This window comes from Tasmannia lanceolata, unplaced genomic scaffold, assembly GCF_043159265.1.
Source record: "Tasmannia lanceolata isolate RefF3 unplaced genomic scaffold, GAP_Taslan_0.1 ptg000011l, whole genome shotgun sequence".
NCBI lineage: Eukaryota > Viridiplantae > Streptophyta > Magnoliopsida > Canellales > Winteraceae > Tasmannia > Tasmannia lanceolata.
Window position 1 is genome coordinate 6,344,874 of NW_027518688.1, and position 14,932 is coordinate 6,359,805.

Genomic DNA, 14,932 nt, shown 5'->3' on the forward strand with positions numbered 1-14,932 from the left:
CCTACCACAATTTTAGATGGAGGCACAAATGTAGAAGGTGTTCGCGAGTTAAAGCAGAACCGAAACCTTCCTCTGTATCCGGGGAGGGGAAGAGTTCCAATAGGAATATTAAACTAAGGAATAGTCCTGGTGGTTGGTTTTGTTCCCCCTGTAAATATTTTACTTTCAGGTGGCGGGATAAGTGTCGTTGGTGTCAACGGTCTGAAAACCCCTCAAAATGGGTTGCCCGTGTTAGCTCAGAGCCTGGCATGGAGGCTAACTGTGAGGTGGACGGTCGATGGCTTGATTCGGGTAAAATCCAATTTCTTGAGGGTAAGGGGAGCCCAGCTCTTTCCATTTCCGGCAAGGAAGTGCTTACACGTATGGACACCCTAAAAGCTTGTCTTATAGGAAAAAAAGAAAGATAGTTACATGTCTCTGGAGGACCTCTGGCTTTGGGCACAAAAAGTTTGGGATCTTCCATCCTTACATTGCCCTTGTATCTTGGCAGAAGACGAGATCCTCTTTTTGTTTGAATCTGAAGTCCAGGCATCAAAGATTCTAGTATTGGGATCTGAAGCCCTAGGTAACCATTTGGTTTCTCTCTCACCATGGAATAGGGACTTCCTTCAAGGTGAGGAAGCTCTTGGGGTTAATTTTTATGGCATCCCTTTGCATGCATAGGTTGTTTCAACGGTGGAAGAATCTATTTGGTAAAGCATTGGAAACCAAAATGGAAGGCAACCACCACCATTGTATGAGTTTTGTCTTTGCCAAAATTTTGGCCCCCCGGTGGGTTTTCCATGGTTCTTGTGTTAGAATTAGAATCCTTGATAAGGTTTACTCCATTGGGATTGATTTCCAGAAAAAACACAATAATAAAAGTGGTGTTTCTGATTACTCTAGTTCCTTGGGATGTGCCGGTATGGGCATTATACCGCCGATTGGGGGTTCCCTGCCGATTGAGGATCGGTCTCCTGATGAGCCGTTAGTTACCCTGTGTAATTCAAATTTCAAATCCAAGGATGGCATTGAGAAAGAGCTCGAGAAAGGTGTGAAGTGGCCTGCAGTTAGGAGCGTTGGTCAGTCTTGTCTGCCCCTGGTGGGACTCGAGAAGAGTAAGCCTTTTGATTCTATTGCCCCTAGAAGGAAAGTTGCTTGGTCGGACCTTCCCAATAAGGATAGAAATAAAGGTGCCCTTCCTCCAAAAGTAAGGAACACCTTCGTTTCCCGAGCCTCCGACGGCTTTAATCATCGCCTAAATCTTAATGCTAGGGTGGCAAGATCAGGAAATAACCTCCTCGCTCGTATTGTTGAGAATCTTTTGGATGCATCTTTGATAGGGTCAAGAAAGAAAAATAGTAGACTCTCAAAACTCCTCAAAGTTTATTCCCGGTCGCCCAGGGTAAGTTTTGCTTCGGGCTGAATTATTATTACTAGTTTTTCCAGTTAGAAGTTAGTAGCCTTTGGGTCGAAGGGGCCTCTTTTTTGTTCTTTAGTCATGAAGCCTTGGAGTGATCGAAGTTTTGGCTTACCCTTGGGGTTTTTTGGTGCTAGAGAATGTCATGTAGTAGTTGAGAAAGATGACTGTTTATGAAGAGATGGCATTGTTGGGAGAATGCCTTCGGCAGTAAAGGAAAGATTTCATCTTTGAGTCTCGAGCTAGGAATCTCACATGGCTTAGCCTGTGTAGGGCTTTAGGGTGGTGGGTATCCGGTTGGTGGAAGAAAGTATTATTAACAGAAACATTCTGCTTATTGATCGGGACTTTAGAGGAATTTCTCATAATCATGCTGGGTTTCTTGATCCTTCATGATTATGGCGAGGGGAGTGCGCATTTTAGGTTTGTCATCCAAAGATACAAACTGATTGACTATCTAGATGGTGAGGGCAAGCCTGTTTTGATGGATGCCTCAGACATTGGGTAATGTAAAGGAAAGGATGCAGTTTGGTGAAGGTTTTTTTTGGATGCGGTAGTAGATGAAGATTTCAAAAGGGAAGTGATACAGTGATTTGGCATGGTGGGAGTGCATGGAAGTATTTATCTATCTACAACAGGGACACAGAAGATTCTGTTTGATTTTATTGGCCAAGGAGTATGCTCTTGGCCACCCTTAATTGATTCTATGTAATGCAAGGGAACCCCTGGTCCCCATTGTAATCTTCATAGCATCAATGAAATTGTCAATTTTAAAAAAAAAAAATCTACAAGTGAAAAAGAGCAAGTGACATAATGGTAGAAAGATGAAGATCAACCTGGCATTAATTTAGATTAAAAGGGAAACAAATACTTGGGATATAAGGTAGGCCTAATATTTTTCATTCTCTTTGTGGTAGAAAGAGCTAGTGAAGGAAATCAAAGGAAATAGAGAAGACAATAAACATTCAAAGAATGGACGACTAGAACAGAAGTCCAGAAATTTAGCTAAATATGTGTTGGATCTGAATTTTAAAAGAATGCAATCTAAGAAACAGAAAGAAAAAAATGATCAACTACAAAAATGCAGTGCAAGAGTTGGCAATCCAATCACTCAAAGAAGAAAAGGGAGTTGTCAATTAAAAAGAGGGGAGAATATATCGAACACCCCCCCCCCCCCCCCCTCAACACACACACACACACACACAAACACAAATACATATGGCAGCATTAGATGGAATATAATCTAATCCTAAGAATCGACATAAATTATATACAACATTAGATTGGAGAATCCCTGATTTACATAAACATAGAAGGTCATGATTTTCTCGGGGAACTGTCTCTGAGAAAAAGAAGGCAAGGCGATTTTGGAGCTCCCTCCCTAGGTCGATGGAAACCCTAGGGAGGGGAAGCGTTTTCTTCCCTATTTCGTCTCTCTCTCTCTCTCCTATTTCGGCTCTCTCTCTCCCGTCTCTCTCTCTCTCTCTTCCCTATTTCGTCTCTCTCTCTCTCCCGTCTCTCTCTCTTCCCTATCTCGTCTCTCTCCCGCCTCTATCTCTCTCCCCTTTTTCGTCTCTCTCTCTCTCCTGTCTCTCTCTTCCCTATTTCGTCTCTCTCTCTCTCTCTCCCTCTATCTTCTTTTTCTTCCCCATCTCTCACTGATCTTTCTCTCTTCGATCGATCTCCCTCTCTCCTTTCCTGATATCCCTTTCTCTCCTATCTTCTTTTCTTTCACTTTTTTGATCTCTTCCTATTCTCTCTCTTTCTGCTTTTTCTACGCCCCCCCCCCCCCCCCCCCCCCCCCCCTCTTTCTTCATCTCATGTCTGTCTTTCTCTTAGATCTATCTTGCCTATGTTTTGATCTTTCACTTTCTCTCCCTTGATGGGCAAGGGAGGTGTTAGTGGCCGGATGATGCCCAGAGTTGGGCAGACCTCGCAAGGATGCATCAATGGTGGCTGGAGGTGCGAAATAGCTGGATCTGGGTCCGAGTGGGCCAGATTTATTGGGGAAATGATCGGATCTGGGTTGGGTGGATGGAGAAAGTGGGCTGATGAGTTGTTGGAAGTGGTGGACGTGGTAGGAGTGTGAAAAGGGTGGCCGGATTCGGGGAAAAAAATGAAGAGGTTGGATGTGGAGGGTAAAGATGGGGTTTGATCGAGGTGCAACTTTGGGGCTAGAAGGGTAGGATTAGGGTGAACAATGGTGGGCTCTAGGATTAGGTGTAGGATTAGGTCACATCTATGATTTGATGGGGTCCACAAATATGGCACTTTCAAATGAGACCATTGTGCAATATAACGGAAAGGAAGGGGGAATGGTGAAGGTATTTTCAGCTGCGGTAGTAGATGAAGAATTTGAAAGGGAAGTGAAATAGGTATTTGGCAGGGTAGCAGCGCATGGAAGTGTAGAACTCATTGTAGTAGGTGACCCAAAAGATCATTTTTTGGCTTTTTACTGGTTTAAGAGCATGCTCCTAGCCATCCTTGATTGATTCTATGTAATGAAAGTAGGGACCCCTGGTCCCCAATGTAATCTTCATAGTATCAATGAAACTGTCAATTTTCAAAAAAATAATAAACATAGAAGGTCATCTTTTATCAAATAATCCATTAATATCTAGTTAGTAAGTACATTGACAAAATAGAGCAGCTGAAAAAAAAGCCCTTACTATAGGACTTGTAGCGAATAATGAAATACAAAGCTATAAAAGAACTAAATAAGAATGGAATGAATCCCCCTTTTCTCTAGAATTTTGAGCATCTGACACGCTTCAGAAGTCCAGACAACGGTCTATCAGAGATTGGAATGCACTTGACAATCCAACCAATTGGCCATGAAACTGCTGCAAATCCGATACAAGCACCCCACTGTCCCCAACTCAACCTCTCTGTATCAGCAATCCTCTTCAAGAACTCCACCATTACCACCTGCAAAACCAGGGTAACCCCTATAATTCCAATAAACAATCTGTTCCTATGAATCCCTTTAAACACATTCCTCTTCTCAAGCTTCCTCGCATTGAACTCATTGAAAATTTGGCAAAGAACAAATGTGTTGAAGATCAGCGTGTTCTTAACCCCTTCGTCCACATTAAAGATGGATCCTCCCTTGAATTGTAGAATCAATAGAACTGCAATTTGATAGAGAGCTTGGGCTATAAGGTTCCTCCACATGATACTGGTTATAAGTGGTTCTGTTCGACCAACTGGTTTCTTCTCCATTAGATCTTTTGTGGGTCTCTCAGTTGCTAGAGCCAGAGCTCCTAATGTGTCCATAATCAGGTTCACCCATAAAAGTTGGACTGCTGTTAGAGGAACTTTGCCCGAAAAAATGGCTGCTATGAAGTTTATGACCAGAGCTGCAACATTGACTGTTAGTTGGAACTGGATAAACTTTTGAATGTTGTTAAAAACACACCTCCCCCACCTTAAAATTGTGATAACTGAAGCGAAATTGTCATCCAATATGACAATGTCTGAGCTCTCTTTCGCCACTTCGGTGCCCTGAATTCCCATTGAAAGCCCAATGTCGGCTTCTTTCAATGCCGGGGCATCATTTGTGCCATCTCCAGTGACTGCAACTACTTCCCCTTTTTGTTTCAGGCATCGTACCATGAGAAGCTTGTCAAAGGGGGAGGACCTCGCCATCACGCATATCTTATCTACCATTTCCATCCTCTTTTTCGCAGAGTAGTTTCGAAATTCTTGTCCTTCCACCACTACTCCATTTAAATCTTGATCTTGGTTGAGTATTCCACATTCAACGGCTATGGCTCTCGCCGTGAATATGTTATCTCCAGTTATCATTTTGACGCTAACTCCAGCATTTCTACAAGCCTCCACAGCTTCTCTCACCCCCGGCCGACATGGGTCCTTCAAGCCCACCAGTCCTAATAATGTCAAGCCATTTTCTGGTAGTTCATTGAGCTTTACTTCATCTTCATCCTCAATTTTTTCTTCTTCTATGATTTTCTTATGAGCAAAAGCAATACATCGGAGACTCTGCGCTGCCATACCTTCAATGATTTGCTCAAATTTATTCCTTTTCTGATTATCCAATCCTTTCAAAGACCCGTCAATCTCAAAGTAATTTGAACACATTGCCATTATCATCTCGGCGGCTCCTTTCCAATGCACATGGGTGATCTTCTCGTCGTTCTTCCTAATCAAAACCCCACTCCTTTTCTTCTCTGAATTGAAGGCTTCAACTTGTAAAATGGTGGGACCTCGCTTTAAATCCTCTATATCCATGCCTAACTCCAACACAGCCCAAGAAAGAATCGCTTTCTCTGTTGGGCTACCAGAAAACTCAGGCACTGACACTGAACTGGGTCTATAAACACTACCAGTTGTGTTCAGACCCACTCCTTGGTGTATCAATTCAAGAACATTTTGGCCAATTAGAGATGGCTTTTCCTCCATTAATTCTTCGCCGAGCCAAAACTTAGTCACCTTCATCTTGTTCATCGTTAGTGTTCCAGTTTTATCAGTACAAATGGTGGTTGCAGAGCCCATGGTTTCACAAGCAGAGAGTTTCCTAACCATGGCCTGATCAGCCATCATTCTCTTCATCGAATAAGCGAGAGTGAGAGTAACTGCCAATGGCAAACCTTCAGGAATTGCCACAACTACAATAGTAACTGCCGCGGTAAAAATACTTGCCATCGAATTCATCACATCGCTGATCTTCGTCTTTTTTGCAGTGAACTCCCGATTACCATTCTCATCTTCTGTGTTTCCCGTGAAGTATCGAACCAGCAACACAGTGAGAACAAGAAAAGCGACGGCTAAACCAACCTTTCCTATGTAAGAAGTGAGCTTATCAAGACGTGCTTGTAATGGCGTCTGCTCGTCTGAATTAGAGCTTATTGTGCTCATCATCTCGCACCACGTAGTGTTCATTCCAACAGAGAGGACAAGCATTTGGGCATACCCATCGGCCACCTTGGTACCAGAGAACATAAATGGATTCCGTCCGGCATCGACGATCACATGATCACTCTCACCCGTCATGCTCGATTCATCCAACTGTAGAAGTATGAATGATTAAATGACACCAACTATAACAGCTTATGCTTTTGGAGTAATTGGTTGTTTCACATGGTATCAGAGCATTGTCTCAAAGATTAGTCCAGGGTTCAAAATTAAACAATTTATTAATGACTCATTTGGATGCTCCAAGAAAAAAAAAAGAAGGGAAAATCAAAATAAAAGGACACAATTTACATTCCTAGCATTGTTTGGTAGTCATTTACTATTCATTTGACTTTACTAAATTTTCGAAATGCGAACAGTCTTTCTTCCCAAATCAAGAAAATATGGTCAGTAAAAAAATGGGGAGGAATTATATGGCAAGCGAGCATCAAGTGCCGTGTGCATAGGACGTCAAAAGTACCACGTTGATGTTTGATCTAACATCAGCCTCTTAAGAAGTGGGCTGCTGTTGGATCAAATATCAAGGGCGGTACACCCGCACGGTCTTGACGCTTGTGCACCATGTAAAAATGGGAAGCCATTTAATATTCAACAGAACTTGGCTCCGCAACGTTGCAGGGAATCTTCCTCGGCAACTCTCTAATGTTATGTTCTTTTAATTGATATTTTCACACCCCTTGTTTCCCGCAACTCTGTAATAGGAAGGGGTGTGACAATATCAATTCCATGTTATGTTCTTTTAATTGATATTTCCACACCCCTTGTTTCCCCTTGCAATTAGATAGTTGCGGAGGAAGTTCCTCCGTGTTCTGTTCTTTAATATTCATATGAATGTCCTCGTCGACTCTAAATTTTCCAAATGCAAACCAAGCTGGTTTGTACTGTTTGATGTTCGTCTACTATCAAGGAAAAAAGAAAGCAGAAAAAGGAGAATTAAATATTCATTTCGGAGCTTTTATACGGTGCTCGATCCAGCATGCTCGTGCAAGAGGCACCACCCTTGATATTTGATCCAACAGAAGCACATTGTGTAAGGTGTTGCTATTGGATCAAATATCAAGGGCGGTACTTCTGTCTGGTTGGCACCATATAATTTCTCATTCATTTCCTTTTACTTCTATATTATGTGTTTCCAAACGGACCTTAATATTAAAAGTCCACGTGTATTATGAAGTATAAGAGAATAAATAACACCAACTCTAACAGCATTATTCAAAATAAAATAAAAAATCCCAACTCTAACAGCTTAAGCTCATGGAGTAATTGGTTGTTAATTTCACATTACCTGAAAGGAATGGCCACTCAAGAACAATCCGTCGGCTGGAATTTGATCACCGATCTTTAAGCATACGACATCACCCACTACTATATCAAAGATTGAGCTCTGTTGCCGCCGGCCATTTCGTATGACATCCACTCCAATGTCGTCACTATTCTTTGATAGTTTATCAAATTGCCTCGCTTGCCGATAATTACTAACACCAGTGACAGCCACAACTAAAAAGACAGCGATAAATATACTTCCGCCATCGTACCATCCTTCTTTCAACCCATGTTCCTTGATTCCAAAGGCAAGGGAGAGAGTAGCAAAGCCCAAAAGGATGAGAATAATACGTTCTTTGAAAGCTTCAAAGGCAAAGAAAAAGAACCCTTTTATAGGTGGCTTTTTGTACGTGTTTGAACCAAACACATTGCGTCTCCGATGAAGATCGGTGGGGTCGCCGGAGATTCCTTTCTCTGCGTCTGTTTCCAAAGATGTGGTGATTCCTTCAACTCCCCCGAATTTATGAAGAGAATTCAAGTCCTTTTCCTTGACGATCTTCGTGAGAGTTTTTTGGTCGATAGAACCCGATGATCCTTCGCCATTTTTATCGTCATCTTCATAGTCGTAGGCTTGGATATTCAGAGTAGTGTAAGATGGATTGCGGGATTTTCTAGAGAAAAGCTTTTTCTTGTCAAATAATAAATTGAGCATAACTCGGTAGGAATAGAGAGCAACAAAAGCCATTCTCCATCTCTTGTGGGGTGATTTAGTGGTAGAAACATGTGTAGTAGATGCAATAGTGTGGAAGAATGCAGCACATAAATCAGTCGGATTGGACATGGAGAGACAAATACAATGCAAAAGGTGGTGTGTTTATTAAAAACAATCCCACGCAGAAAGAAACAGAAAGCAATCTTGCAATGGCAAGAGAATGGAACGCTCTTAACTTTGGGATTTCTTTACTGTAGTTTGCCAATTCCCAACAAACTTTATAGCAAAGATGACTTTGCAATGAAGTTTAAATTGTCTCGAAAGTTCGCCGCAAATACTGAAACGCTGTTGAATTATTTTTGGAATCATGCGTTTCTTAGCGTAGTCGGTAAGGCCTCTTGCTTAATCGGTTGAAGGTTTTGTTATTCAATCTCGATGTCAATCCTACTGAAATTTATAGGAAACTGGTCGGTAAGGTCGGTTACAAAGAATATCTTTCAAATTTCTATAGACGTGTCGTACGTATTTGGACTTTTTATATTACTTTTTGAAACCAATACAGAGGAAAGTGATGGGAACCTTTACTAGTGTTTTTACTGGGAAATGATATCAGCACAACCTTGTTTTAATAATTGCACTAACCCATCTTGTCTTTTATTTTTTAGAGAGCCGTAAAAGATTATTACACTTCCAAAAAAGCTCTCATAAACCAATTAGAAAAGAAAAGACAAACTGAGTTTGTGCAATTATCAAAACAAGGTTGTACTTATATCATTTCCATTTTTATAAATATCACCTGTGCTACCTGGACATGGTTGTGTACGTGTCGCAGGTCAGATCGGATGATCCTGAACTGTGAGTTTTGTGAGCTTTAATCTTATTGATGGTCCTTCATATGGTCTACATGATCAACGGTCACAATTGCACTGACCCAAAGATTGATGGCTAGATCAATTCAGACATACCATTTAAAGGTGGACTCCTCTATTCTCACCCTTGATTGACGAGTGAAGGGTGAGTGTCTAAGATTATTTCTTTCATTAGAAGTTATCGTGCGGCACAAAAATACTGCGGTGCTCACATTATTTGGGTGATCCAAACCATTCATTTGTTGGGCCCTGAAATAAATAGGGTGTGCTGAGAAGAACTTCTCTACCAGATCATCCTAACCCTCCAATTTGTCGAGGTTTGAAATGGATGGCACAGTATAAAAATGCACATGGATCGAACTGATAATCATTATATGGAGAAGATTTTCTGGGCACATCCTATTTGCATCAAGGCCTAACAAGATGGTTTGGATCATAATCTGGCCCCACCGTATTTTTCAGCTGCACAAGCATGCACGGCCATATATCTTTCATTAAACATACAGGTTATTGTCGATAGTTTTTTATCTGGTGTCCACACACACATACACACACATGTGTAGATAAGTTATCTACACACTAGCTTAAAATACAGTGGGGGCCATATTATTTGGGTGATCCAAACCATTCATTTTTAAGGCCCTCACATAGATAGGGTGTCCACAAAAAATCAAATCCATTGGATCATCCTAACCATTTGAACTGTGGAGGCAAAAAATGGACTAATTTGTGAATGTTTAAAGACATCCATTTTACCTCCACAAATCATAGGGTTGGAATGATCCTATGGATCTGATTTTTTGTAGACACCCTATCTATGTGAGGGCCTTTAAAATGGATGACTTGGATCACCCAAACAATGTGGGCCCCCACTGTATTTTAAGCTAGTGTGTAGAGAACTCTCTACACATATGTGTAGGAACCGTTTTCTCATATATATGAGAGAACATTTCCTACATACTTGTGTAGGTAAGTTACCTACACACTACCTTAAAATACAGTGGGGGCCCACATTGTTTGGGTGATCCAAACAATTCATTTGAATGATCCTCACATAGATAGGGTGTCCACAAAAAATCAGATCCATAGGATCATCCTAACCATTCAAACTATGGAGGCAAAAAATGGACTAATTTGTGAAGGTTTATAAACGTCCATTTTACCTCCACAAATCGTAGGGTTAGGATGATCCTATGGATCTGATTTTTTGTGGACACCCTATCTATGTGAGGATCATTCAAATGAATTGTTTGGATCACCCAAACAATGTGGGCTCCCACTGTATGTTAAGGTAGTGTGTAGGTAACTTACCTAGTGTAGGAAATGTTCTCTCTCTCTCTCTCTCTCTCTCTCTCTCTATATATATATATATATATTGGGATTAATGTTCCTACACGATCGTGTAGATAAGTTATCTACACCATCGGCTTAAAACACAGTGGTCCCACATTGTTTGGGTGATCCTAACCATTCATTTTATAGGTCCTCACATAGATAGGGTGTGCCCAAAAAATCAGCTCCATAGGATCATCCTAACCCCTCAAACTATGGAGGTAAAAAATGGACAGATTTGTGAAGATTTATACCCGTCCATTTTAACCTCCACAAATCGAAGGGTTGGAATGATCCTACAGACCTGATTTTTTGTTTATGCACTATCTATGTGAGGACCTATCAAATGAATGGTTTGCATCACCCAAACAATGTGGGCCCCTACTGTATTTTAAGCCGATGGAGTAGATAACTTATCTACACGATCGTGTAGGAACATATATATATATATATATATATATATATATATATATATATATATATATATATATATATATATATATATAGAGAGAGAGAGAGAGAGAGAGAGAGAGAGAGAGAGAGAGAGAGAGAGAGTTTCTACACAGTAGTGTAGATAAGTTATCTACACACTAGCTTAAAATACAGTGGGGACCACATTGTTTGGGTGATCCAAAGCATTTATTTGGTTGGCTCTCACATAGATAGGGTGTGCCCAAAAAATCAGGATGCAAGAGAAATAGAGAAGAGTAAAGAGACGACAGCAAGATTTTATAGTGATTTGCACAAACCAGTTTACATCCACTCCAAGATATCCCCTCTTCATGGCTTCACTGACCCGAACTTCTTATGGGTGAAGTCCAAACCGTTACAAGCTTTTCGAGGTTGAATCCGTGCCTCATCCACGATCCCAAGCCTTATGCCCATGCTTGACTCCAAGGGTTGATGCGGTGCCCTCCACCAAGGACAAAGAAGATGCATGATTGCCTTCTCCAAAGGGTAATTTACAATTGAGCTCTCAAGACCACAAGAAAAACCAATTACAAGTTGTTCCTAACTCTAACCCCTCAAAGACATATGCAGATAAATGCACAAAGGGTGTTTTACACTCAATAATATGTTCAAGTATGTTTCAAGGGGTGTCTCATAAGGTTTAAGAAGCTTAAACTCGTTTATATTGGCCAAAGAATTATTGGGCACCCAACGGCTAGTATGGAGGCTTCTCACGAAGCTTTGTGCTGGTCAATGGCCATTTTTTATTTTCGACAGATTTCCCACACGTAACTCTGTGGGATTCCATAACGGTTCATATCTGGATTTTGGTTATTTTCTTTTTTTGCGCAATTAACTTGAAAAATCACCTCTCTTGTTTCTCATCGGATTTCAACATTCTTGTGCTTCACAGAAATCTAAGAGACTCTACTCTCTGTTAAAAATAATTTCAAAATTATTTGAAAATTACCTAGATCCATTATCCATAAGATAGTGGCCATTGGACAACCAAGCATGTGCTATTTTGGTTCTTTTCACATTTAAACTTCTCTTTGGCTTTTGGGCTTTGGGTCTACTAAATCTATTAGTCATTTTAACTAATTTTATCCCCTTTTTGAGTGTCTTTTATGAGACATTACTTGAGGGACTATATTGATACAATCCATGAACAAGAATTGACTTTGGTCTTCAAATTGATCTTATTCTACAAGTCTCAATCAATTATCATGGATCTTCTTCTTCAACACTCTGGCTTTGTTAGAGGTATCCTATCCTCCATGAGAAAGAGAAGAGAGAAGATATGAAGATAGGTTTGCAACTAGGGAAGGGTTCAATCCCGGGAAAAAAAGTCGGGTCGGGTTGCGTATCTTTCGGTTCAGGTTCGGCATGGGTTTTTCAAACCCGGGTTAAGTTCGGATCTAGTGTAGACTCCACGGTGGAAGCAGTGAGGAAATTTCACAGATCTGATCTAGATTTGAATCTATATGATCAGATCTAGAATTTTGCTTGGAAATGTGTAGAAATTCAAAGAAAATGAGTTGTTTTGCATGATTTAATTACTGATTTTTCTAAAAAATTCAGATCTAGGATTTTATTCAATTTTCGAATCCAAATAAAGATGAATTCTAAGATCTAATGCAAGAATCAGAAAGAAAATTGATAGATCTAAAAGAAACACAAGAAATAATGAAAGAAACATGGATAATTCTAAAGAAAAAAGAGATAGAAGTACAAAACCATCATTGTTGTCTCAGTGGGGCTCGGATCTGGAACAATGTCATTCAATCCGTCATACGAGGTGCGCACGGAACTCGTTTTCATGTGGGACGTGCCGTCCATATATTGGAGAACTTCTCTCCTCTTTCCTTGGAATTCTCCAAGAATCCTCCTTTATTTAATAGGACTCATTTCATAGCAGTGTCGCAAATTTTATGGCCAGCTGCCAACTTGACGCCAACCCTCCTCCTTTTATCCTGGCTTGGACAGGCTGTGAAAAACACAGGCGGAGTTAAGAATCCTCGTTGCTCCTAAAAATTATATTTTCTCTCAAAATGATAGAAAACGAAGCTAATCTCTACCCCCTAGCCCTTATTTATAGAAAATCCCATCCCTTACATGAAAACCTCTCTACAAAGCCCCACATCTTCCCTCTTATTACAAGTTTACCCTAGACATTACACGTGTGCAATAATGGCCCATAACCACGCCAAATCTTAACCTTTTGTGCACATCAAAGCCGATCTTCATCAACGGTCAAGCCGATTCACATCATACTCCCGCCCCCCTTCTTCCTCCCTCTCTCTCTCTCTCTCTCTCTCTCTCTCTCTCTCTCTCTTACAAAAGAGTTTGTCCCTCTCTTACAAAAGAGTTTGTCCTCAAGCTTCATAATAAGTAGTGAGTAAAAAAGCTTTGCAACCACTTCAATTGCAACCACCACATTGTCATCTTCCACCTTTGAATCAATTAATTAGAACATGCAACTCACCAATGGACTTTCTCACCTGACCATTAATATGTAAATGGAGTTCTGACCTGCTCAAGGATATTGAAAATGGAGTCATACGGAGATAGCAGATTCGTTTGCAACACCAAGCTGTGTGAACTAGAAAATTCGTTGGAGCAGCAACACCGTTAGCACAGGCATCCTATCGCCACCAACTGCAAAGGCAATGTGATGCTTAACATGGGACAAAACTTGAACAAATAAGTAGTTCATTGAATCCAATTATGTAATCCTAACAATGAAAATAAATTATATACAGACTTAGATTGGAAATTTCGTGATTTACATCAACATGGAATGCCACCTTTTATCAAATAATCCATTAATATCTAGTTAGTAAATACTTTGACAAAATAGAGCAGCTGAAAAAAAGCCCTTTCTATAGAATTTGTAGGAGATAATGAAATACAAAGTTATAAAATAACTAAATTAGAATGGAATGAATCCCCCTCTTCTCTAGAAATTGGAATCTCTAACACGCTTTAGAAGGACAGACATTTGTTTATCAGAGATTGGAATGCACTAGACAATACAACCAATTGGGAAATCGTTGCATGTCTGATTCAAGCACCCCCCTGTCCCCAACTCTATATCTCTGTATCATCAAACCTCTTCAAAAACTCCACACAATGTGTTTGGTTCTAACAAGTACAAAAACCCGCCTACAAAAGGGTTCTTCTTCTTCACCTTCGAAGCTTTCAAAGACCGTATTATTATCATCCTTTTGGGCTGTGCTACTCTCTACCTTGTCTTTGGAATCAAGGAGCATTGTTTCAAAGAAGGATGGTATGATGGAGGAAGCATATTTATCTCCGTCGTTTTAGTTGTGCTGGTCACCCGCGTTTGTAATTACCGGCAAGCGAGAAAGTTCGATAAACTATCAAAGAAGAGCGATAACATTGAAGTGGATGTCATGTGAAACGGCCGGCGGCCAACATAGCTCAATCTTTGAAATAGCAGTGGGTGATGCCGTGTACTAAAAGATCGGTGATTAGATCCCCGCTGACGAATTGTACTTGAGTGGCCATTCCTTGCAGGTGATGTGAAACAACCAATTACTCCGAAAGCAGCTGTTAGAGTTTGTGTTATTTAATCAAAGATTGAGCTCTTTTGCCGCCGGCCGTTACACATGACATCTCCACTTCAATGTCATCACTCTTCTTCGATAGTCTATCAAACTGTCTTGCTTGCCTTTACTTACAAACGCCAGTGACCAGCGTGACTAAAAAGATGGCGATAAATATGCTTCCTCCATCATACCATCCTTCTCTGAATTCACGTTCCTTGCTTCCAAATACAAGGGAGAGAGTACCATAGCCCAAAAGGATGAGAATAATACGGTTTTTGAAAGGTTGGAAGGCGAAGAAGAAGAAACCTTTAATAGACGGCTGTTTGTAAGTGTTATAACAAACACATTGCGGCTCCGATGAAGATCCGGAGATTCCTTTCTCTCTATCTGTTTGCAAAGT

General features: G+C 40.6%; 1 protein-coding gene across 1 annotated transcript; it reads right to left on the minus strand.

Moving 5' to 3' along the window:
- Positions 1 to 3,980: 3,980 nt before the first annotated feature.
- LOC143886388 (calcium-transporting ATPase 12, plasma membrane-type-like) lies at positions 3,981 to 8,560 on the minus strand. The gene is made up of 2 exons (XM_077390338.1): positions 7,620 to 8,560; positions 3,981 to 6,427 (listed from the first exon to the last, which is right to left on the minus strand). Exons 1-2 carry the CDS (start codon positions 8,436 to 8,438, stop codon positions 4,145 to 4,147), a joined length of 3,102 nt encoding a protein of 1,033 aa, XP_077246453.1. The 5' UTR covers positions 8,439 to 8,560; the 3' UTR covers positions 3,981 to 4,144.
- Between the last annotated feature and the right edge of the window lie 6,372 nt (positions 8,561 to 14,932).